Source organism: Oncorhynchus clarkii, chromosome 28 (genome assembly GCF_045791955.1).
Source record: "Oncorhynchus clarkii lewisi isolate Uvic-CL-2024 chromosome 28, UVic_Ocla_1.0, whole genome shotgun sequence".
NCBI lineage: Eukaryota > Metazoa > Chordata > Actinopteri > Salmoniformes > Salmonidae > Oncorhynchus > Oncorhynchus clarkii.
The window spans coordinates 20,084,134-20,107,436 of NC_092174.1; the positions used below are offsets into that span (position 1 = coordinate 20,084,134).

A 23,303-nucleotide genomic window follows, 5' to 3' on the forward strand; every position below is an offset into this window, starting at 1 on the left:
ATCACTTCTGCTTTCAAAGGTATTTCAAAATGACAGTCGTGTACTTTTTCCAACATGTTGCCATTGAATATTCTAAAGGGTAGGGTTAGAAGAGACAAATTTGTACCAAGTTTTTTTTTCTTTTTTTCTTGATATTCCCAGTTGGCGGGTGGTGCAGTGGGGATGCCATCTCCAGTGTCGAACGATACGACCCACAGACCAACGAGTGGCGCATGGTGGCTTCCATGAGTAAGAGGCGCTGTGGAGTGGGTGTCAGCGTCCTTGACGATCTTCTCTATGCTGTTGGCGGCCATGACGGGTCCTCATATCTCAACAGTGTGGAGAGGTTAGCGTTTCCTTCCCCGTTTTGAAAACGATGTCCACTGAGTCACCACCTTGTTAATGTTTATTTATAGGGCCTTGTCCCAAATGGCACTACATATGACCAGGTTCCACAGGGCTCTGGTCAAAGTAGTGCACTATATAGGGAATATTGGGACACATCCTAGATCTTATCAAAAGGCTGGTCTTCCTTCCATTGTTGAACTTCCTTATCTTAGTGTAGTGTACTGTACTGAACTCACTCTCCACTACAGGTATGACCCCAAGACAAATCAGTGGAGTAGTGATGTAGCTCCCACAAGCACATGCAGGACCAGTGTGGGTGTGGCTGTCCTGGGAGGGTATCTGTATGCAGTAGGGGGCCAAGATGGAGTATCCTGCCTCAACATTGTTGAAAGGTCACACTTACAATACATATTCACGGTTTAATTTGCTGTATTTGTCTTCTACAAATCACACTGTTTTCTATCATGCTGAGGCAAAGACAATTCATCTTGCAATACTAAGTATTATAACAAACCATTAACATGCCTCCTGAAATATCACAGAAAGCTGACTCCACTGAGTAATGTAATGCATGATCTGTTACAGATATGACCCCAAGGAGAACAAATGGACGCGCGTGGCCTCGATGAGCACCAGGCGCCTGGGTGTAGCCGTGGCTGTACTGGGGGGCTTCCTCTATGCAGTGGGAGGTTCAGATGGCACGTCCCCTCTCAATACAGGTACAGATGAGGCACTTAGAAAACAGTGCAATATCTTTCATTAGTCAACACGTAATTAACAGGGTGTACACTATTTATACAGATAATCCACTGTAGAAGCTTCAGAGATCCTAGAATCACATAATGTCCCTATAGTTCCCTAGAGATCTGGGTTGTATTCATTAGGCACCAAATGGATGAAAACGGACTGAAACAGGGAGACTATCTGAACTTGTCCAATAAGAAACACTTGTTAACTTGGTACGCTTTATAGTGTACACTAATGAATATGACCCTGCTCTAACCCCCTTTCTTACTCCATGTCTGCTCTGCCTCTGCTCTAATCTTACCACAGTAGAAAGGTACAACCCCCAGGAGAACCGCTGGCACACCGTCTCTCCCATGGGCACCAGGAGAAAACACCTGGGCTGTGCAGTGTACCAGGACATGATCTACTCTGTAGGAGGCCGGGACGACACCACCGAGCTGAGCAGTGCTGAGCGCTACAACCCCAGGACCAACCAGTGGTCAGCTGTTGTAGCCATGACTTCAAGACGTAGTGGGGTCAGTCTGGATCTTTCACATTGATTTCTGTTTGGTTTGGGTGATTTATTTTAGGATAAAGAGGCAAAGTGTTGGACTTTTCAATCAAATCAGGTAATTTAGTCAAAGTTGGGTTTAACTAGCTAGAAAAAAAATCTGTTGCTTTACACCTGTTGATGTTTGGAGCATTGTTTGTCTTGCAGGTTGGACTAGCAGTGGTAAATGGCCAGTTAATGGCTGTGGGTGGCTTTGACGGGACAACGTATCTCAAAACAATAGAGGTCTATGATCCTGACGCTAACACATGGAGGTAGGTAACCGCATGCAACAGGTTACTTGAGACATTATCCCTAGAGGGCTTGTGTTGAACGTGAAGATATTAATTTCCTTCTCTTCCTCCAGGCTCTATGGTGGAATGAACTATAGGCGACTTGGAGGAGGGGTTGGTGTTATCAAAATGACTCACTGTGAATCACACATATGGTAGCACCTCCAGGTCAAAGGCCTCACCGTCACATGTGCCTCCGAAAGAAACATTGTTTATCATGCAAGGAACGAAGTCTATATTAACTGTAACACAGCCATGTTATTGGCAAGCCAAGGAAATGTCTTGTGACTACAAGCTTTACGGTTCCTGTGTCAAGTCTGGAAGGCTTATCTTGGAGCCTACGGTTCATCTCTCTTCTGTACTTCCTGTATTATGACTTGACTGGCCAAGGCCAAGAGGAACTAACTCTGAATAGATCAATCACATGAACTATTGTTTGACATCATGGGGGGAAAACCCTTAATTTCCTCTTTTTCGGTTACTGAAATGAATACTACAGCCGCACTTTAAGATACAATTCAGATTTTTGCTGTGGTACCGGTTATATTATACCAACGTCTAGTTTCCTTTGAAATATTAAATGGGGCATGAAGAAGAATCTTCAAAGAGAACTGAAGGTGCAGGATGTGGTCTCACTGCTTCCCTTGATCCTCGTTGTGGAAAGTGGATGAACTTGTTAGGCAGTTGTTTAAATCTATAAATTAAATGCACTGTGATAATTTTTTGTTGTTGAGGTTTTTATTAGTTTGACACACTGAGCATAACCTGGAGTTCTACGTTCACAACTGGGGTCAATTGTTGGTATGGTGGCACTTACACAATATTACAACTGTTTCATACAAGATTGTTGCCCATTTTTTGGAGTAACTTTTTTTACCTTATAGGACACATTTGAGACAGTCTTGCACTTTAATCTATAAAAAATTATCCTTGTTGCATTGCGGTTCATCTAACACACAGTAAGGAATAATGAACTGGTTGATGTATTATGCACCCCTTCATTGGTGACCATGCAAAACAGATGGACATTCGGTAATATGCTTAGACATTTTAATTATGTAAACCCTGATGAATCTCATGTTACTGCTATTGAGCAAAATATACAATCATGCAAACTCAACCCCTGTAGATATGTTATCACACATGTCAGATTATGCAAGTAATTATTAGCCTGACCAAATATTTTGAAAATGTATCCCTACTAATTGGTCTTTTGACCAATCACATCAGATCTGTTTAAGAGCTAATCAGTGGCTGCATCTACACAGGCAGCCCAATTGTTTTCCACAAATTGGTCTAACCAATCAAGTCAACTGTGAAAAGCTCTGATTGGTAAAAATACCAATAACTGGAAAAAAATATCAGAATTGGGCTGCCGTTGTGAACGCAGCCTTTCACAAAAGTATGGAACCGCTGAGGGCAAATGTATGGGTGCTTTATTTCTCCCCTATTAGATGATGTGGAATTGTCTGTAGTGACAAAATGCCCCATGCTGTCAATAAAAACACTTTATTTCAAACTTTAAGCTCATCAAACAATTGTTTTTGAAAATGGAAATGTATTTACAGGTACTATTCTTTTTGGTTGTTACATCTCTACCGTTTAGGAAATCACCAGGCTTTCTTACAGTTTGCCAATTACTGTATCTGGACTGAAACAATGATATCTTCAGAACTGCCCAAGTTACTTGACGGTTTACCATGTATCAAACCTGATTAATCAACTATCACCCCACACTGACAAAACCAACATTTGCAAGTTTAAGCTGTAACACATTTACTTCTACACTATTGCGCTTGTAGTGAATAATATCTAGAGTGACTGAAACCACAGAACAATGACAATACACAATCAGCAAAAGCGTAGCTATTTTGAAATGTATGCATTTGCCTTTTCATACAATACATGAATATATAAAAAAAGTAAAATGGTTTAATTTCATATGGACAGTAATTTTGGGGTTATACAGGTATTTTACAAAACACAAACAAACATTGATTTGTGATGTCAGACAGTCTGCTTAGATTGGCATCTTCAGAAGAGCACATTCTGTCAGCAGTTGCAGGATGGTGGGGATGTAATTAGGGCTTGCAATCTGTGATGGAAAATGAATAGTTAGATAACGGATACCACATGTCAGCTACAAAAGGGTTATTTGGAAATCCATTCACAAGTTAAAAACATACTGTATTAATTACATACAGTACAGACAAATTGTTCAACTTTTTAAGTGTGTGGCTGAGCCCATTTGAAATGCAAGTTACATGTTACAAATAGCCAGTCACTTGTGTTTAGACTAGATATATAGATATTCACATATATGGAAAGGCCAACATATCTACCTTGATTTTTCCACTATGGTGAGAAGAACCCAAAGCCGTGGAGATCTGCATCAGTGACCCAGCGGACAAGTCTATCCTGAAGTGCCTGAAGAAGTGTGACTGCAGCCCTTTGATGAACCCGGTGACCTCATCAATGCTGATGCTGTCCTCTGTCGTGTCAACCTGCCGCATGCTGTCCCAAAGCTCCCAGGCATCTTGTGGGTGGACGGTGTACGTAACGTCCATAGGGGGTAGTGTTGGGAGAGTCCAGACCAGTTTCAGGTACTGGATGTTGATGGTGGGGTGGCACCCAGTCCATAGGGATGCGAGCCACTGGAGGTTGGTAGAGTTGATACCAAGAGGGCCGAAGCAACAGTCAAATGTCTTTTCAAACCAGGTTTTGACCAACACTGTGAGCGATTCTGGTCCTCTGGTGCAGAACAAAGGCAAACTGACAAATTCCAGGGGTAGTGATCGGAGATAATCCAAGTCACCGTTGACGCAGGTCAGCCAGCCACTCCACACAACCTTCGGAGCATCATCTTTTGCAGAAAACACTTGTTTGGAGAGAATCTGTGATGAGAACAGATGGAAATAAACACCACAGTCAAGGGATTCCACAGAAGAATAAAGTATGAACTCCAAACTACATTTTGAGGAAAAACCCTTACCTGTATGAAAACTGTCTCAGCATCTTTATCTGTCTCTGCCAACCCAAGGACCACAGAAAAATTGACCTTGAAGCCCAACTCCTGACCAACTTCAATCGCCAGGCCCTGTTGCTTCTCTGATACCATGAAAGCTGATAGTTGCTTTGAGTAGGATTTCAACTGAGTGTGTCTGAACTGGTACAAAGGTGTGACATACGACAGCTGCCATTCCTTCTTCACCAGAAGTGCTACTTGGTCTGGGTCAACCTGTTTCTAGACAGCAAAGAGACATACATCAGATAGATCCAAATATTATACACTCAAATGATATCTGATGTTTTTGTAGCCCTTCTTGAAGCCTTGCTAGAATATGTCAAGCAGGGCTACAAATCAAGCATACAGATTAGTTGACTCGTCAACAATGATGTATGAGAAGAATTGTGAATACAACAACCACATTGATTGGCCTTAGCTACTTACTGTGATATCACATGACTTTGGAGCCTTTCTACTTCTTGGTATTCTTAGAGCTGTCAGAAGGCCTGATGTGTATGCCAGATGAGTTGCTTCAACACAGCTTCGCATTGATTGCCTGTAACTCTTGCTCCTTCGTTGTGCCAAGGCATTGTTGCGTGGGGTCTCCTCAGTGCTGTAAAGAACAGATTATCGCATTATCACAGTTAGTGAAACATTGTATTATTTTACACACCATGCATACAAAGTTAATAAGAATAGGTGAAAATTATGAAAAGTAGTAGTTTGTGACATACATTTTCAATAAAACATTTATTTCAATAAACAGACTGAGAAAATGCATATTTAAATAAAATAATAAAACACAGGATGGTCTATTTAGGAATCAAATTACAGATATTATTATAAAACCTCTTAATTGTAAAGTCCCCTTGGGGACCTTATTAGATTTTTTTTTTTAAATCAATTCAGTCTGGTATGAGAAAGTAACCCCTATCTGCAAAAGCAGGGTATCTTGGCTATTGATTGGTGCCTTCAAATCTTTGGTGCGATTTACTACCATATTTGGGCATACAAATTTATAAGGGAAGACCGAGCCGATTACCTAATTTCCAGATGGCTGCTACCTACATTCCGGTTAGCATTGTGAAGCATAAACAAAATAAACACAGAATACGTTGATACACACCGAAGACCGAGACTCAACAGACCATGAGGATATCTTATTTAACTGCTGCGTACCCGGGGTCTATTAGGGCGCACACTCAGTGAAGTTTAGGAGCGCACAGGCATACATCAGATAGATCCTATATATGATTTCATTATCTGATAAACTTTTTCTTTCGCTGTGTATATTGACTGGATAAACTCACTGCAGTATTAAGCCTAACATTGAGCTTATGAATGATGGGCTAATATTCATATGCTTAACTGGCTATAGGCTACATCTCGAGCCTGCTGTTTGTCTTCGTTGTTATGTGGCGCAATTACGCACCTGGCAATTACGCACGAATATTCCTTTTAAATCTTGTCGAGTCCCATGAAAAGACAGTCTAAAAAAGCTTGTTGGACACTTATTTCGGCTTATTTTCTTTCGCCTACTAATAGCCTATTTGAGGAGAGATGTACGCTTGCTGAATGTAAAATAAGCTACAGCATGAACGAGCGGGGAGTAGGAAGGAGAATCCCATTTTTTCCTATAGTAGGCCCATCTTAACACCGGGCTAGATCCTAACAAAAATAGGCTTCCCATATGATTGGCCTGCTAAAAAGACAAACGGGGCAGTGAAAAAAAAAACATGATCATACATTCGGCTTTCCTGTCCTGCATTTAAAAAAAAATATTTTATTAAATGTTAGGGTGGGTATGAATAGACCATTCATTATATGTGATCCAGTACCAAAATGCATCCCAAAAGGTTTTAGTAAGTTGACAGGCACAAATAAGATGATCTGCCGTTTCGATATGAGTTACAAAAACACACTGGTTAAAGTCAAAGTTACATCTCCATCTTATGAAATCGTTAGGCCTACATGGGTAAATGCCATTCATTGTTTTGATATGAACTTGTTTAGGTTTGGGTCAGGGTTTGGAAACCGTCTTGGAGACCACCCTGGGTGCACGTTTAGGTTTTTGCCCTAGCACTAGCACTACATAGCACTACACAGCCGATTCATCATCAAGCTTTAATTATTTGAATCAGCTGTGTAGTGCTTGGGCAAAAACCAAAACATGCACCCAGGGGGGCCCCAGGACCAAGTTTGGGAAACCCTGCTTTAGTTGATAAAGGAAAAGAAAGGCACCTGGTTCTTATTCTGACTATATAACTTCTAGTGAAATCTAACATATTTCCCTTTCAAAGGTGGAGGGAAACACTGTAGTAAGAATATAACTAAATAAAACATACAGTTAACAAAATAATGGATTCACTTAAGTAAATGAGGGATAAAGTGTATTTGAAAGCAGGTGCTTCCACAGGTGTGGTTCCTGAGTTAATTAAGCAGTGAATGTCCCATCATGCTTAGGGTCATGTATAAAAATGCTGGGCAGCACAGAGGAAGAGGTGAAGTGAGATACATTTTGGGCCCAGTTATCTGTCTTCTTCAGCAGGTGGCGTTTTTATTTTTTTCACTCACCAAGCAAGTCAATGAGTGTCGAATTTGATCAACAAAATGTATGGCTTATTTGATAGAAGTTTCGTAATGCTTAGGTTGTTACGAGTGTACTGATGAGAAGGACACGATATTCCGGCAACTTTGAGAAAAAACTATCGGAGTTGTGCCTGTTCACAATGTCATGACTGTTCTATGAGGATCCGAATGGATCAGATCAGCTTGGCAATAGATAACCAGACCCTCTCTCACCCACAGAGGGGTGTGTGAGTTTTAAAAGAGAGATTATCATTAACCAAATTCCAAGATATTTACAGGTGGGAACACGTTCCAAAAGCAAGCCATCATGGGTAGCAATGTTCAGATTTTACAATTGTAAACTTTTGGATCGTGAAAATACCATATACTTAGTTTTACTTGAATTAAGCACCAGCCTAAGATCTACAAGTGCATCTTGAAGCAATTCAAAGTCAAACTGCAGGAATGTAAATGCTTGAGCGAGTGATGGGCTGTGGCATATAGTACTGTGTCATCAGCATAGAAATGAAAGTTGCATTTTTTCACTGAGTTACAGATATAATTTATGTATATAGTGAATAATAAAGGACCTAAAATCAAACCTTGTGCGACTCCTTTGTGAACAGTGACAAAATCAGATTTTTTAGCCTGAGATCTATCAATGAGAGAATTCTGAAACCACAAATGTATCTGAGGCCAACCCCAAGGAGGTCAGTCTCTTCAGCAGAAGAGAATGATCAACTGTATCGAACGCATTCGACAGATCAACAAACAAAGCAACACAGTTCAACTTCGTATCCAACAGTCTTACAATATAATTTACAACCAGTGTGGAGGCTGTGATAGTACTGTGCCCCGGTCTAAAACCAGACTGAAATTTGTTCAGTATGCAGTTGTCAGACAAGAAAGAGCACAGCTGTACATTTACCAATGACTAACATTTTTACAAGACAGCTTAGAGATTGGTCGATAATTATCAAGGTCACCAGTATCCCCACCTTTGTGCAGAGGCAGCACATAGGCAGTTTTTCAAATCTTAGGTATGACCCCAGAGGTTAACGTGAGGATACAAATATGAGTAAGAGCACCAGAGATAAGTGATGCAGCTCTAGCCAGCAACCCTGGGTCAAGTTTGTCCATCCCTGTTGCTTTCTTAGTGTCTATGGCTAGCAAGGCATCAATAACTTTCTCCTCTGTGAAGATGCTTAGTGAGAAACCCTGACCATCAGCATATTTCATGCATAATCCCTTCATATGCATCTTTTCTTCCTTCATTTGTGGTCGACATTTTCTCAAAAAGATTGCCTGCTAAAATGAAGTGATTGTTGAAGGCATTAGCAATGGTGTTCTTATCAGTAATGAGTCCAGTATCCAACCCTATCTTATTTGGGAGTGTGGAGTGCTTAGTTCTTTAATGTTTTAAGTACTTTCCAGAATTTGGATGGATTCCCATAACAGTCATTTAAACTAGTCACATAGTAATCCAATTTTGTTCTTCGAACAAGTCTGATGCACAGGTTTCTCAGCTGCCTAAAAGTCTGCCAGTCAGAGCTAGAATAAGTTTCTCTAGCCTTAGCCCAACGTGCAACACAACTGTTGTCAGGTCGGGAATCTGCTTCTTGACTACTGGTAAAATTCCTTATTATATCAGTTACTTTAGCACCTGGAAAGCCAAGTGTGCGTGTATCTTGGATTGACACTTGCTTTACCACTGAGCTCCTGATTAAAACGGTAGCTAGCCGTTTACCATTATTATTTCCTTCCGAAGCCTTTTGTACAGCTCCATTTTTATTCTTGGTTTTTCCAACTCGGCCACAACAGATCACAGGGATTAGAGCTCCAGGCGCAAACACAGCGCGGGCAGAAGAAGAATCATCCGGATCAGACGACCGACCGCGGACCTGAAGGTGCTGGAACGTCAAGATTAGAGGTTGACCGATTAATCGGAATGGCCGATTAATTAGGGCCGATATCAAGTTTTCACAACAATCGGAAATCGGTATTTTTGGGCGCCGATTTTGCAGATTTCTTTAAAAAAAACTTTATTTAACTAGGCAAGTCAGTTAAGAACACATTCTTATTTTTAATGACGGCCTAGGAACGGTGGGTTAACTGCCTTGTTCAGGGGCAGAACGACAGATTTTCACCTTGTCAGCTCGGGGGATTCAATCTTGCAACCTTACAGTTAACTAGCCTAACGCTCTAACCACCTGCCTCTCAATGCACTCCACGAGGAGCCTGCCTGTTACGCGAATGCAGTAGAAGCCAAGGTAAGTTGCTAGCTAGCATTAAACTTATCTTATAAAAAACAATCAATCATAATCACTAGTTATAACTACACATGGTTGATGATATTACTAGGTTATCTAGCGTGTCCTGCGTTGCATATAATCGATGCAACGCTGGGGGATGATTTAACAAAAGCGCATTTGCGAAAAAAAGCACTATCGTTGGACGACTGTACCTAACCATAAACACCAATGCCTTTTTTAAAATCAATACACAGAAGTATATATTTTTTAAACCTTCATATTTAGCTAAAAGAAATCCAGGTTAGCAGGCAATATTAACCAGGTGAAATTGTTTAATTTCTCTTGCGTTCATTGCACGCAGAGTCAAGGTATATGCAACAGTTTGGGCAGCCTGGCTCATTGCGAACTAATTTGCTAGAATTTTACGTAATTATGACATAACATTGAAGGTTGTGCAATGTAACAAGAATATTTAGACTTCGGGATGCCACCCGTTAGATAAAATACCGAACGGTTCCGTATTTCACTGAAAGAATAAAGGTTTTGTTTTCGAAATGATAGTTTCCGTATTCGACCATATTAATGACCAAAGGCTTGTATTCCTGTGTGTTATTATGTTATAATTAAGTCTATGATTTGATAGAGCAGTCTGACTGAGTGATGGTAGGCAGCAGCAGGTTCGTAAGCATTCATTCAAACAGCACATTCGTGCGTTTTGCCAGCAGCTCAAGTTTTGCCAACTTTCATATGTTATCATGTTCTGAGCAAGGAACTTAAACGTTAGCTTTTTTACATGGCACATATTGCACTTTATTTTTGCATTATTTAAACCAAATTGTACATGTTTCATTATTTATTTGAGGCTAAATAGATTTTTATTGATGTAATATATTAAGTTAAAAGTGTTCATTCAGTATTGTTGTAATTGTCATTATTACAAATAAATGTAAAAAAATGTAAAAATAAATAAATAATACAAATCGGTATCGGCTTTTTTGGTCCTCCAATAATCGGTATCAGCGTTGAAAAATCATAATCGGTCGACCTCTAGTCAAGATCCAAAGCAGCAAAGCTGTTTGACGTCTAGAGAACACTTATTGCTTCCGTCGCTGTAGAGGGTTGAGATAGAGGTCCTCGCTGGCATTGAGTCCCACGCCGTACCGCTAGGTCCACAAAGGAGCCGCTAGCTGTAGCCTCTGGAGAAGAACCAGCACCCCCTTTCTGCAATGGCCAATCCAATGACGATAGTCTGCCTGATGGCGAGACCCCCCTCAGCTTGGTGTTGTTTGCTGCCAATGGAGTGGAGAACGAGAAGGTAGAAGGACGTGGCTTCCCCAATAGCTGGTGCAAATTATCGATTTGTTTACTCAAAGTAGCAACTTCTTCTCTATAGTCTTCGGTTAGCAGGCAATTGCTACATTGGAAGTTTAGGTGTTTTTCTTTATCTCAGAACTGGCCGAAATAGACACAGCGCCGGCATCTTATATATTGCTTGTGCAATCCAACATCCTTCATTGTGCGAGAAAATCAGTACTCTCTGAAACTAGCAAAATGTGACTACACAGTGTGTACAAAACAGTACTAGACAGACCCATGCTGAGCCAATGTAGGCACTATATCAGTGGGAGAGGTGGGCACACGGACGAGGTATGTAAAAAAAAACACTCAAGGCCCTAAAACCAAATGTTCTCTGCTACTCTACCCTTAGCTCTAACTTAGGTGTTGTTTTATACAAATATTTGTGCTGACAATACCTGTACGATGAGGTTAAGGTTAAGAGGAGATAACTTCATGGGAAGTTTAGAAATGTCAATGAAAAATATATAAGCCACCAAAAAAAAAACATTCACATTTTCAAATAAAACATTGTAACTATTTTAATTTGATGGTACCATTCATTGGATCAAATTAGAGCTCGCCAGATTGTAGTCCTAAAAAACAAATGAGTTACCTCTGGTTACCTCCATTCCTATGGGGGGAAGAAAATGTGTTTTGGGATAAACGGCAAAAATAAGGCCTGAGGTTAACACAGACTTAGGAGAGTTAATAAATTTTGTTCCAAGATATGTCATTCAGTTAACATGACCTTTATTAACTTTGAAGCCTTTATCTGCTTGTTTTCATTACATAATTAAATGATTCAAAATTCACAGGAAGTGACGTTAGCTGATGAACAAATAGAACAAAATGTTAAGCCCTCCGACCAACCATCAGAAAGGCAAAGCATCAATGCAAGACTAAGAGCAAATCCTACTACACCGGCTTTGACGCTCTTCAGATGTGGCAGAGTTTGCAAACTATCACGGATTACAAAGAGAAACCCAGCCACGAGCTGCCCAGTGACACGAGCCAAGTGCAAAAAGTTCCCTCAGCGCTCACAACAAGCAAACTCTGACAAAAGTCCCTCTATTTCCATTTGAGGTGAAAATGATGAATCAGACACCTTATCGATAGCAACAGCTCATGGTCCTTCTGGAATCAGAAGTTGTTTTGGCTCAATGGAGGAACATGCTGATGAATGTCTTCCTCGAGCTGTGTATGCAACTGGTTCACCTCTGATGCTCACATGCAATGTGTATTGGAAGAGATTTCTGAAATGTTCTTTGCCCAGCACACACCCCTCTACTGATTTACTGATTTGCTGGATGCAGAGTTCAACAGAGTTCAAGTGAAGGTCAAGCAAATCATAGAGAAAGCAGACTGTGTTGCAATCATCTCTGATGGGTGGTCAAATGTTTGTGGGCAAGGAATAATTAACAAAATCATCTCCACCCCTCAACCAGTATTCTACAACAGCACAGACAAGGGACAACAGACACGCCGGTCTCTACATTGCAGATAAGCTGAAGGCAGTCATCAATGACCTTGGACCACAGAAGGTATTTGCACTGGTGACAGACAATGCTGCAAACATGAAGGCTGCTTGGTCTAAAGTGGAGGAGTCCTACCCTCACATCACACCCACTGGCTGTGCTGCTCATGCATTGAATATTTTCCTCAAGGACATCATGGCACTGAAAACAATGGATACACTCTACAAGAGAGCCAAGAAAATGGTAAGGTATGTGAAGGTTCATCAAGTTATAGCAGCAATCTACCTCACCAAGCAAAGTGAGAAGAATAAGAGCACCACATTGAAGCTGCCCAGCAACACCCGTAGGGGTGGTGTTGTCATCATGTTTGACAGTCTCCTGTAGGGAAAGGGGTCTCTCCAAGAAAAGGCCATATCACAGTCTGCCGATATGAACAGCCCCATCAAGAGCATCCTCCTGGATGATGTATTTTTGGAGTGAGTGGTAAGCAGCCTGACACTCCTGAAACCTATAGCAGTAGCCATTGCATGGATTGTGGGAGACAATGCCATCCTGTCTGATGTTCAGACTCTGCTTGTAGATGTAAGATAAGAAATCCGTACTGCCCTGCCCACTTCACTGTTGCTCCAAGCAGAGGAAACTGCAGTTCTGAAATGCATCAAAAAGAATGAAGACTTCTGCCTGAAGCCCATACACGCCGCAGCGTACATGTTGGACCCCAAGTATGCTGGCAAGAGCATACTGTCTGATGCAGAGATCAACAAGGCTTATGGTGTCATCACTACCTTGTCTCACCACCTTAGCCTGGATGAGGGCAAGGTTCTTGGCAGTCTGGTGAAGTACACTTCCAAGCAAGGGAGCCGCCTCAGAGCGCAACTGGTCCTTGTTTAGGAACACACACACCAAAGCACGCAACAGGCTGACCAATACAAGGGTTGAAAAATTGGTGGCCATCCAGGCAAATTTGAGGCTTTTTGAGCCTGACAACTTGCCATCCTCAACAAGATTGGAAAGTGACAGTGAAGACGAGGCCTCAAAGTCTGATGTTCAAGAGGTGGACATTGAGGGGGTCCAGGAAGAAGACATGGAAGCCTGACAGGAAGACAACCAATGCTTTCGTTTCTAGACTATCATTTTACAGATGTATGTTGAAAATGTTTTTGGGAGATGCGATGGATCATTCAATATTCCCTTTCTTTTGTTTTTCAGTAAATTCATCCCATGTGAATAGTCAACTCAACTAAAGTTACATTCGTACCTAAATAGTTTTTTTTCTATTGGAAGGATTTGCAATTATGTCTGCTTATGACAAGGTAAAAGGTTTATGTTTTTCTTCACATAAATATATCCAATATAAAAAAGAAACACATTTAAATAGTATTAATTATAACTTACATATATATCCATTAATTCCAAAATATTACTGTTAATTCCCACGGAAAGTTTCCACCTCTGAATATTCCCCAAATTGTGCAACCCTATACACGTCACTGACAATCTGAAATGGTCCAACCACACAGACAGTTTGATGAAGGAGGCTGAAGAAATTTGGCTTTGTCCCTAAGACCCTCACAAACTTTTACAGATCTGCAATTGAGAGAATCTTATCGGGCAGTATCACCGCCTGGTACGGCAACTGCACAGCACGCAACAGCAGGGCTCTCCAGAGGGTGTTGCGGTCTGCCCAAAGCATCACCGGGGGCACACTGCCTGCCCTCCAAGACACCTACAGCACCCGATGTCACAGGAAGGCCAAAAAGATCATCAACCACCCAAGCCACAGCCTGTTCACCCCGCTACTATGCAGAAGGCGAGGTCAGTACAGGTGCATCAAAGCTGGGACCGAGAGACTGAAAAACAGCTTCTATCACAAGATGTTCAGACTGTTAAATAGCCATCACTAGCCGGCTACCACCCGGTTACTCAACACTGCACCTTAGAGGCTTGATGGGCTGCATCACCGCTTGGTATGGCAACTGCTTGGCATCTGACCACAAGGCGCTACAGTGTAGTGCGTACGGCCCAATACATCACTGGAGCCGAGCTCCCTGACACCCAGGACCTCTATACCAGGCGGTGTAAGAGGAAGACTTTAAATTGTCAAAAACTCCAGCCACCCAAATCATAGACTGTTCTTTCTGCAACCGCACCCTGCATGGCACCAATGCATCAAGTCTGTAATCAACAGGACCTTGAACAGCTTCTACCCCCAAGCCATAAGACTGCTAAATAGTTTACCAAATAGCTACCTGGACTATGTGCATGGACCCTTTTTGCATTAACTTTGACTCATTACATACGTTGCTGCTACTGTATCTGTACATTTTTATACAAAGTTATGTACATATCTACTTCGTACCCTAGCTCTTAATCATGACTTAAGTTCCATAAAAATTACACATAAGAGTCATTGGACAAAGGTGTCTTCCGTATGGGGGAATTTTGTTAAGAGCCCATTGCTCGGTCTGAACATCAGCATGCATCGCTTGTAAATAATAATAAAAAAATAAAAAATAAAAACTTACATTGATACACACTTTTATAGTGTTACAGTTCCCTCACGGCCATATCTCCATGGTATTTTACCGCCTGTGTTAATTAGCCATCTAGCATGTGCATGTTCTGAACACCCGTGTGTAATAGAAGAAGGTTGCCAAAAACATGTCACTGAAAAATACTGTCGGCTGCAACTGTGATAAAGACAGTTAAAACAATGTACAGTACAGTCCCGGTACCCAATGTATATAGCCAAGTCATCATTACTCTGTTACGGTTATTATTACATGTTTCACATTTCAATTATTTTCTCAATTTCGCCATTAGTCTCTACACCTGTTGTTTGTGAAGCATGTGACGAATAACATTTGGATTTGAGCGTATAAGAGCTTCTAAGCCCGTTTATGAACAGGGTGGTTCGAGCCCTGAATGCTGATTGACTGACACCCGTGGTATACGGTCTTATAAACCACGGCTATGACAAAACATGTGTTTTTTACTGCTCTAATTACACTGGTAACCAGTTTATAATAGCAATTAGGCATCTCAGGGCTTGTGTCCCTATGCATAACGAGCATGGCCTTGTTCTCTGTCAAAAGGGGCTGCTGACGCTAGCTGGCAAGCTTTGTTTTGGCAAAGCAGACGCTGTTTTGATACGATCTCGTTTTCCTCGCTGACCAACAGCTTAGTTAACAATCTTTTTATATGCTAACCTCGATAACATAGCTATCTATCGAAATTAATTAATAATAGGTAAGAAAGTGGACTATATTTGTACCTGTTTCGTTCCTCCATCACTGAAAAAAATAACACCGGCAAAGTCAGGAAGTGGATTTGAACTTCGCGCTTTCCCATGATGCAACTGGAATCTTGATAAGGAAATGTAGTCAAGTACAGCATCATTCAACATTTTAGCCGAATTCCAGATTTATGTTCACTCGGCAATTATGCCGAATAATTCATGGATCCACATCTAAAAATCTAGTTAGATTTTCATACAGCTGAATCTTCAAATGCTCTCATGATATTTCGTAGCATAAAGAATACAAATATTGTAATATATCTTTATCGTCGTTTGACTACTTTGGCCAGAAATAGAACACTCTCCTCCGCCATGTGTTACACAAATGACTGATCTGTAAATCCAAAGAATGGACACACTAAAAAGTAACTGTCGGAACCAAGCACATCCACATTTATTGAGTTTTGTCAATGGCGCTGTCTTTTCAGACTGAACACGGAGGAATCATGGGCGGAATTTAGAGTACACCGGTTACCACAATCACAATGAATGAAGAGGCGCTTTTTTAGCTAGAAAACGCTGCCGTTTTGAGAATAATCGACATGCTGCAACTAACGTTTAATTTTCCACATCGAGGTTGCCAGTAAATCATGTACAACAAGCGGCCAATTTACAAGACAGATCTTTACAAGTTTAGATGACAGCTAGCTTTCTGTTTAGCTTGTAAGTATTAGTGATGGGCATTCCGGCTCTTTTCAGTGAGCCGGCTCGTTCGGCTCAGCTCACCAAAAAGATACGGCTCTTTTGGCTCCCATACGGCTCTTTCAAAAAATATGTTATGTATTTTTTCAAGTTAAAACAGTTTGCATAGTTTGACTACGATTGGTGTTAAAATAATTCTAATTAAATTATTAAATGAAATCATACTCTACCTTAACCACAATGTATTTCAAAATGCATTGGTTTGTTATGAAACATTTAAAGTATAACTTTTTGATGTATATAAGCAAAGTGCATATAATTCTAACCATTCAAAACGAATACAATCTGAACAGCACAAGAATATTGCACCATATCAAAGAAAAATAAATAACAATTTGCAAAACTGCAGCATCCCACAAATTGAAATAAATGTAAAAAAAGGATGCTATTACACATGTGCATTTAAAGTATAACTTTTTTAATGTATATAAACAAAGTGCATATAAATGTAACAATTCAAAACGAATACAATCTGAACAACATAATAATAGAATATTGCACCATATCAAAGAAAAATAAGTAACAATGTGCAAAACTGCAGCATCCCACTTAAAATATTAAACTGATCCTTCTTTTCTCTCTCTTCTTAATTGCCATGTTATAACCAGCAGCACACAGCAATGCTGATCACATTTTTCTTTTATGAGAGATTTGCCTTCAGAAATGCAAGCTGCCTCACTTTCGAGGGGCTGATGCGGTTTCTTCTCTCATTAATTATTTGTCCCGTTTTCGAGAAGACCCTCTCAGAGGGAAAGGATGTGGCCACTATGCAGAGTCTCCCTGTCATGACTTTAGTAAGCCATGGGTAGACAGAGGCCTTGTTCTCCCACCAGCTCAGAGGATCTGCAGATATATGGAGGAGGGGCTCCTCCAAATACGATCAGACCTGCATTATGACATCTGCTGAGGGATTCCTTTGTGCTGCATCCCCAGTTGCTCTCTCATCAAACAGCATCCAAACAGAAGACGTTTGTGGCACTACTGCTGGTGCTTCTGTTCCATCTGATCCCTCTTCTTCCTGTTACCCTGGCGCCTGAGCCAGCTGACTGCTGGGGCTGTCCCTCCCTGCTGCTGAAGTTATTCTTTGAAGAGCGTCATCAATCGCTCTGGCATCACTGAAGGCTAACTTCTTAAACATGGGGTCAAGTGCAGCGGTTTCTGACAGCACGTGATTATATTCCATTCTGTGGAACTTTCTGTCCATTGGTGAACATAGGGTGTCCATCAACTCTGTCACATGTCCTGTGGTTACATGTACTTCTCTCTGGCGGCTGACTGTGATTCGCTGCAGACACTTACATGGGAGTATCATTTTTGAGGCTGTCACATAGCTGAAAATAAAGAACTGTAACGTATTGGTTCAGGTTCATGTGTTGTCTACTGATACTACATATTTCATCTACTGCTCATATACATATATAATACTGGATTAAATAATGATGTAGTAATAACTGTTTACTGTACCTCTCTCCACTGATCTCCACTGTAAGCGGTGTGTAACTGGCTGCAGGAAGTCAGACGCAGGAGAGCAGAAATGGATAACAACTGGAGCACTTTAATAATGCAAAAACAAGCTGTACCCAGAACAACAAAATACGGGTAAAATAACCCGTCGCAAAACCAGTCAGAAGTGCACATGCACTGACAACAAACAATCTCACACAAAGACATGGGGGGAACAGAGGGTTAAATACAAGACAAGTAATGAGGGAATGTAACCAGGTGTGTGGGAAAACAAGACAAAACAAATGGAAAATGAAAGGTGGATCGGCGATGGCTAGAAGATGGGTGACGTCGACCGCCGAACAAGGAGAGGAACCGACTTCGGCGGAAGTCATGACAGTACACCCCCTTGACGTGCGCCGACACCGGCCTCTGGGACGACCCGGAGGGCGAGGCGCAGGGCAATCTGGACGGAGACGGTGGAACTCCCGCAGCATTGAAGGGTGCAACACGTCCTCCACCGGAACCCAGCATCTCCTCCGGACCGTACCCCTCCCACTCCACGAGGTACTGAAGGCCCCTCGCCCGACGCCTCGAATCCAGTATGGAGCGAACTGAATACGCCGGGGCCCCCTCGATGTCCAGAGGGGGCGGAGGAACCTCCCGCACATCAGACTCCTGGAGTGGGCCAGCCACCACCGGCCTGAGGAGAGACACATGGAACGAGGGGTTAATACGGTAATCGGGGGGATGCTGTAACCTGTAACTAACCTCGTTCAGTCTCCTCAGGACTTTAAATTGCCCCACAAACCGCGGCCCCAGCTTATGGCAGGGCAGGCGGAGGGTCAGGTTTCGGGTCGAAAGCCAGACCCAGTCCCCCGGTGCGAACACCGGGGCCTCACTGTGGTGACGGTCTGCACTGGCTTTCTGGCGCAGCACGGCCCGCTGAAGGTGAACATGAGCGGCGTCCCATGTCTCCTCCGCGCGCCTGAACCAGTCGTCCACTGTAGGAGCCTCGATCTGACTGATGCCAAGGCGGCAGAACCGGCTGGTACCCCAGTATGCACTGGAAAGGGGAGAGGTTAGTGAATGAGTGGCGGAGCGAGTTCTGGGCCATCTCTGCCCAGGGCACGAAAGCCGCCCACTTCCCCAGCCGGTCCTGGCAATAAGACCTCAAACCTACCCACATCCTGGTTAACTCTCTCCACCTGCCCGTTACTCTCGGGGTGAAAACCTGAGGTAAGGCTGATCGAGACCCCCAGACGTTCCATGAACACCCTCCATACCCTCAAAGTGAACTGTGGACCCCGATCAGACACTTTATCCTCAGGCACCCCGTAGGGCCGGAAGACGTGTGTAAATAAGGCCTCTCTAGTCTGTAGGGCCTTACAGGGCAGAGGGAGGAGACGACAGGACTTGGAAAAATGGTCCACAACGACCAGGATCGTGGTGTCACCCTGAGAGGGAGAAAGATTGGTAAGAAAATCGACCGACAGGGGCGACCAAGGCCGTTCTGGAACGAGTAAGGGGTGTAGCTTACCTCTGGACAGGTGCCTAGGAGCCTTACACTGGGCGCACACCGAGCAGGAGGAAACATAAACCCTTACGTCCTTAGCCAAAGTGGGCCACCAGTACCTCCCACTCAGACAGGGCACTGTCCGACCAATGCCTGGATGACCAGAGGAGGGTGACGTGTGTGCCAAATAGATCAGCCGGTCACGAACAACAGATGGAACATACAGACGCCCACCGGAACACTGGAGGGGAGCGGGCTCTACATGTAACGCCTGCTCAATGTCCGCGTCCAGCTCCCACACTACCGGTACCACCAGGCAGGAGGCCGGGAGTATGGGGGTGGGATCCATGGGCCGCTCCTCTGTGTCATAAAGCCGGGACAGTGCATCTGCCTTCACGTTCTGGGAACCTAGTCTGTAAGAAAGGGTGAAAACAAAACGGGTGAAAAACATGGCCCACCTTGCCTGGCGAGGGTTCAGTCTCCTCGCTGCCCGGATGTACTCCAGATTGCGGTGGTCAGTCCAGATGAGAAAAGGGTGTTTAGCCCCCTCAAGCCAATGTCTCCACGCCTTCAAAGCCCTGACGACAGCCAACAGCTGGCGTACCCGAGCACTGAGAGAGCACGGCTTCTATCCCAGCCTCGGACGTGTCCACCTCCACTATGAACGCCAAAGAGGGATCCGGATGGGCCAGCATGGGAGCTGAGGTAAACAGAGCCCTCAGGTGACCAAAAGCCCTGTTTGCCTCCGCCGACCACTGAAAACGTACCGGGCCCCCCTTCAGCAGTGAGGTTTTTTATTTATTTTACCTTTATTTAACTAGGCAAGTCAGTTAAGAACAAATTCTTATTTTCAATGACGGCCTATGAACAGTGGGTTAACTGCCTGTTCAGGGGCAGAACGACAGATTTGTACCTTGTCAGCTCGGGGATTCGAACTTGCAACCTTTCGGTTACTTGTCCAACACTCTAACCACTAGGCTACCCTGCCAAGGTAATGGGAGCTGCTACCTGACCATATCTGAGGTGGACATGCGGTACCCTAGGAAGGAGATGGACTGCTGGGAGAACAGGCATTTCTCAGCCTTGACATACAGGTCATGCTCCAACAGTCGACCAAGCACCCTGCGCACCAGGGACACATGCTTAGCGTGTGCAGCGGAGTATATCAGAATGTCATCAATATACACCATTACACCCTGCCCGTGCAGGTCCCTGAAAATCTAGGCTTGGGAGACTGATGGAGCATTCATCAACCCGTATGGCATGACGAGGTACTCATAGTGCCCTGAGGTAGTACTGAACGCCGTCTTCCACTCGTCTCCCTCCCAGATACGCACCAGGTTGTAAGCGCTCCTGAGATCTAGTTTGGTGAAGAAGCGCGCCCCATGCATTGACTCAATCACTGTGGCGATGAGCGGTAGCGGGTAACTGTACCTCACAGTGATCTGGTTCAGGCCTCGATAGTCAATACACGGACGCAGACCTCCCTCCTTCTTCTTCACAAAAAATAAACTCGAGGAGGCGGGTGAAGTAGAGTATCAAATTAACCCCTGACGCAGGGATTCGGAGAGTAGCCACCGTCTCCGCCTGTGACAGGGGATACACGTGACTCCTGGGAAGTGTAGCGTCTAACAGGAGATTTATTGCACAATCCCCCCTACGATGAGGTGGTAATTGAGTCGCCCTCTTTTTGGAGAAGGCGAGAGCCAAGTCGGAATATTCCGGGGGAATGCGCACGGTGGAGACCTGGTCTGGACATTCCACCGTAGTAGCACCAACGAAAACCCCTAAACGCCTCACCGAGCACTCTCGCTACCACCCCCCCGTGAGAGCCCTCCGTTGCCATGAAACAGTGGGGTCATGACAAGCTAAATCAAATCAAATGTATTTAGATAGCCCTTCGTACATCAGCTGATATCTCAAAGTGCTGTACAGAAACCCAGCCTTAAAACCCAAACAGCAAGGTGTAGAAGCGCGGTGGCTAGGAAAAACTCCCTAGAAAGGCCAAAACCTAGGAAGAAACCTAGAGAGGAACCAGGCAATGTGGGGTGGCCAGTCCTCTTCTGGCTGTGCCGGGTGGAGATTATAACAGAACATGGCCAAGATGTTCAAATGTTCATAAATGACCAGCATGGTCCAATAATAATAAGGCAGAACAGTTGAAACTGGAGCAGCAGCACGGCCAGGTGGACTGGGGACAGCAAGGAGTCATCATGTCAGGTAGTCCTGAGGCATGGTCCTAGGGCTCAGGTCCTCCGAGAGAGAGAAAGAAAGAGAGAAAGAGAGAATTAGAGAGAGCACACTTAAATTCACACAGGACACCGAATAGGACAGGAGAAGTACTCCAGATATAACAAACTGACCCTAGCCCCCCGACACATAAACTACTGCAGCATAAATACTGGAGGCTGAGACAGGAGGGGTCAGGAGACACTGTAGCCCCATCCGATGACACCCCCGGACAGGGCCAAACAGGAAGGATATAACCCCACCCACTTTGCCAAAGCACAGCCCCCACACCACTAGAGGGATATCTTCAACCACCAACTTACCATCCTGAGACAAGGCTGAGTATAGCCCACAAAGATCTCCGCCACAGCACAACCCAAGGGGGGGGGGCGCCAACCCAGACAGGGGATGACCACATCAGTGACTCAACCCACTCAGGTGACGCACCCCTCTCAGGGACGGTATGAGAGAGCCCCAGTAAGCCAGTGACTCAGCCCCTGTAATAGGGTTAGAGGCAGAGAATCCCAGTGGAAAGAGCAGAACCGGCCAGGCAGAGACAGCAAGGGCGGTTCTGCTCCAGAGCCTTTCCGTTCACCTTCCCACTCCTGGGCCAGACTACACTCAATCATATGACCCACTGAAGAGATGAGTCTTCCGTAAAGACTTAAAGGTTGAGACCGAGTTTGCGTCTCTGACATGGGTAGGCAGACCGTTCCATAAAAATGGAGCTCTATAGGAGAAAGCCCTGCCTCCAGCTGTTTGCTTAGAAATTATAGGGACAATTAGGAGGCCTGCATCTTGTGACCGTAGCGTACATGTAGGTATGTACGGCAGGACCAAAAGCAGTAAAACCTTGAAATCAGCCCTTGCTTTGACAGGAAGCCAGTGTAAGGAGACTAGCACTGGAGTAATATGATAATTGTTTTTGGTTCTAGTCAGGATTCTAGCAGCCGTATTTAGCTCTAACTGAAGTTTATTTAGTGCTTTATCCGGGTAGCCGGAAAGTAGAGCATTGCAGTAGTCTAACCTAGAAGTGACAAAAGCATGGATTAATTTTTCTGCATCATTTTTGGACAGAAAGTCTCAGATTTTTGCAATGTTACGTAGATGGAAAAAAGCTGTCCTTGAAATGGTCTTGATATGTTCTTCAAAAGAGAGATCAGGGTCCAGAGTAACGCTGAGGTCCTTCACAGTTTTATTTGAGACGACTGTACAACCATTCAGATTAATTGTCAGATTCAACAGAAGATCTCTTTGTTTCTTGGGACCTAGAACAAGCATCTCTGTTTTGTCTGAGTTTAAAAGTAGAACGTTTGCAGCCATCCACTTCCTTGTGTCTGAAACACATGCTTCTAGCGAGGGCAATTTTGGCCTTGTTTTGCTACAGACAGATTTAGGCATGAACTGGTCCATGGAAGACTGCGTTACTGTGGGTCACGGAGTAGGCCTACTTGACTGAGTGGATACATTTCCACGTGTGGAGGTGCTGGCTCCACCACTATCACTAGCAAGCCCGCTTGTTTCTCGAAGCTCTGCTACAGCTAGCTTCACAGTTGGGTGCAGAGTTCGCATATGCCGG

General features: G+C 43.6%; 1 protein-coding gene and 1 pseudogene across 10 annotated transcripts in view; one reads left to right on the plus strand and one right to left on the minus strand.

Annotated features, from left to right (window-relative positions):
* LOC139387539 (kelch-like protein 20) overlaps nucleotides 1–3,415 on the plus strand; it is a 22,305-nt gene extending 18,890 nt beyond the window's left edge. For 6 of the 10 annotated variants that reach the window (XM_071133840.1, XM_071133838.1, XM_071133842.1 and 3 more), the window contains 6 exons: nucleotides 142–325; nucleotides 576–719; nucleotides 913–1,046; nucleotides 1,381–1,589; nucleotides 1,772–1,878; nucleotides 1,971–3,415. In XM_071133840.1, coding sequence (XP_070989941.1) covers nucleotides 142–325; nucleotides 576–719; nucleotides 913–1,046; nucleotides 1,381–1,589; nucleotides 1,772–1,878; nucleotides 1,971–2,055 — 863 coding nt within the window. In that variant the 3' untranslated portion in view covers nucleotides 2,056–3,415. The remainder of the gene's footprint in view (nucleotides 1–141; nucleotides 326–575; nucleotides 720–912; nucleotides 1,047–1,380; nucleotides 1,590–1,771; nucleotides 1,879–1,970) is intronic. The other 4 variants (XM_071133841.1, XM_071133845.1, XM_071133844.1 and 1 more) reach the window with 1 other exon arrangement.
* LOC139387541 (centromere protein L-like) lies at nucleotides 3,409–15,942 on the minus strand (annotated as a pseudogene).
* Between the last annotated feature and the right edge of the window lie 7,361 nt (nucleotides 15,943–23,303).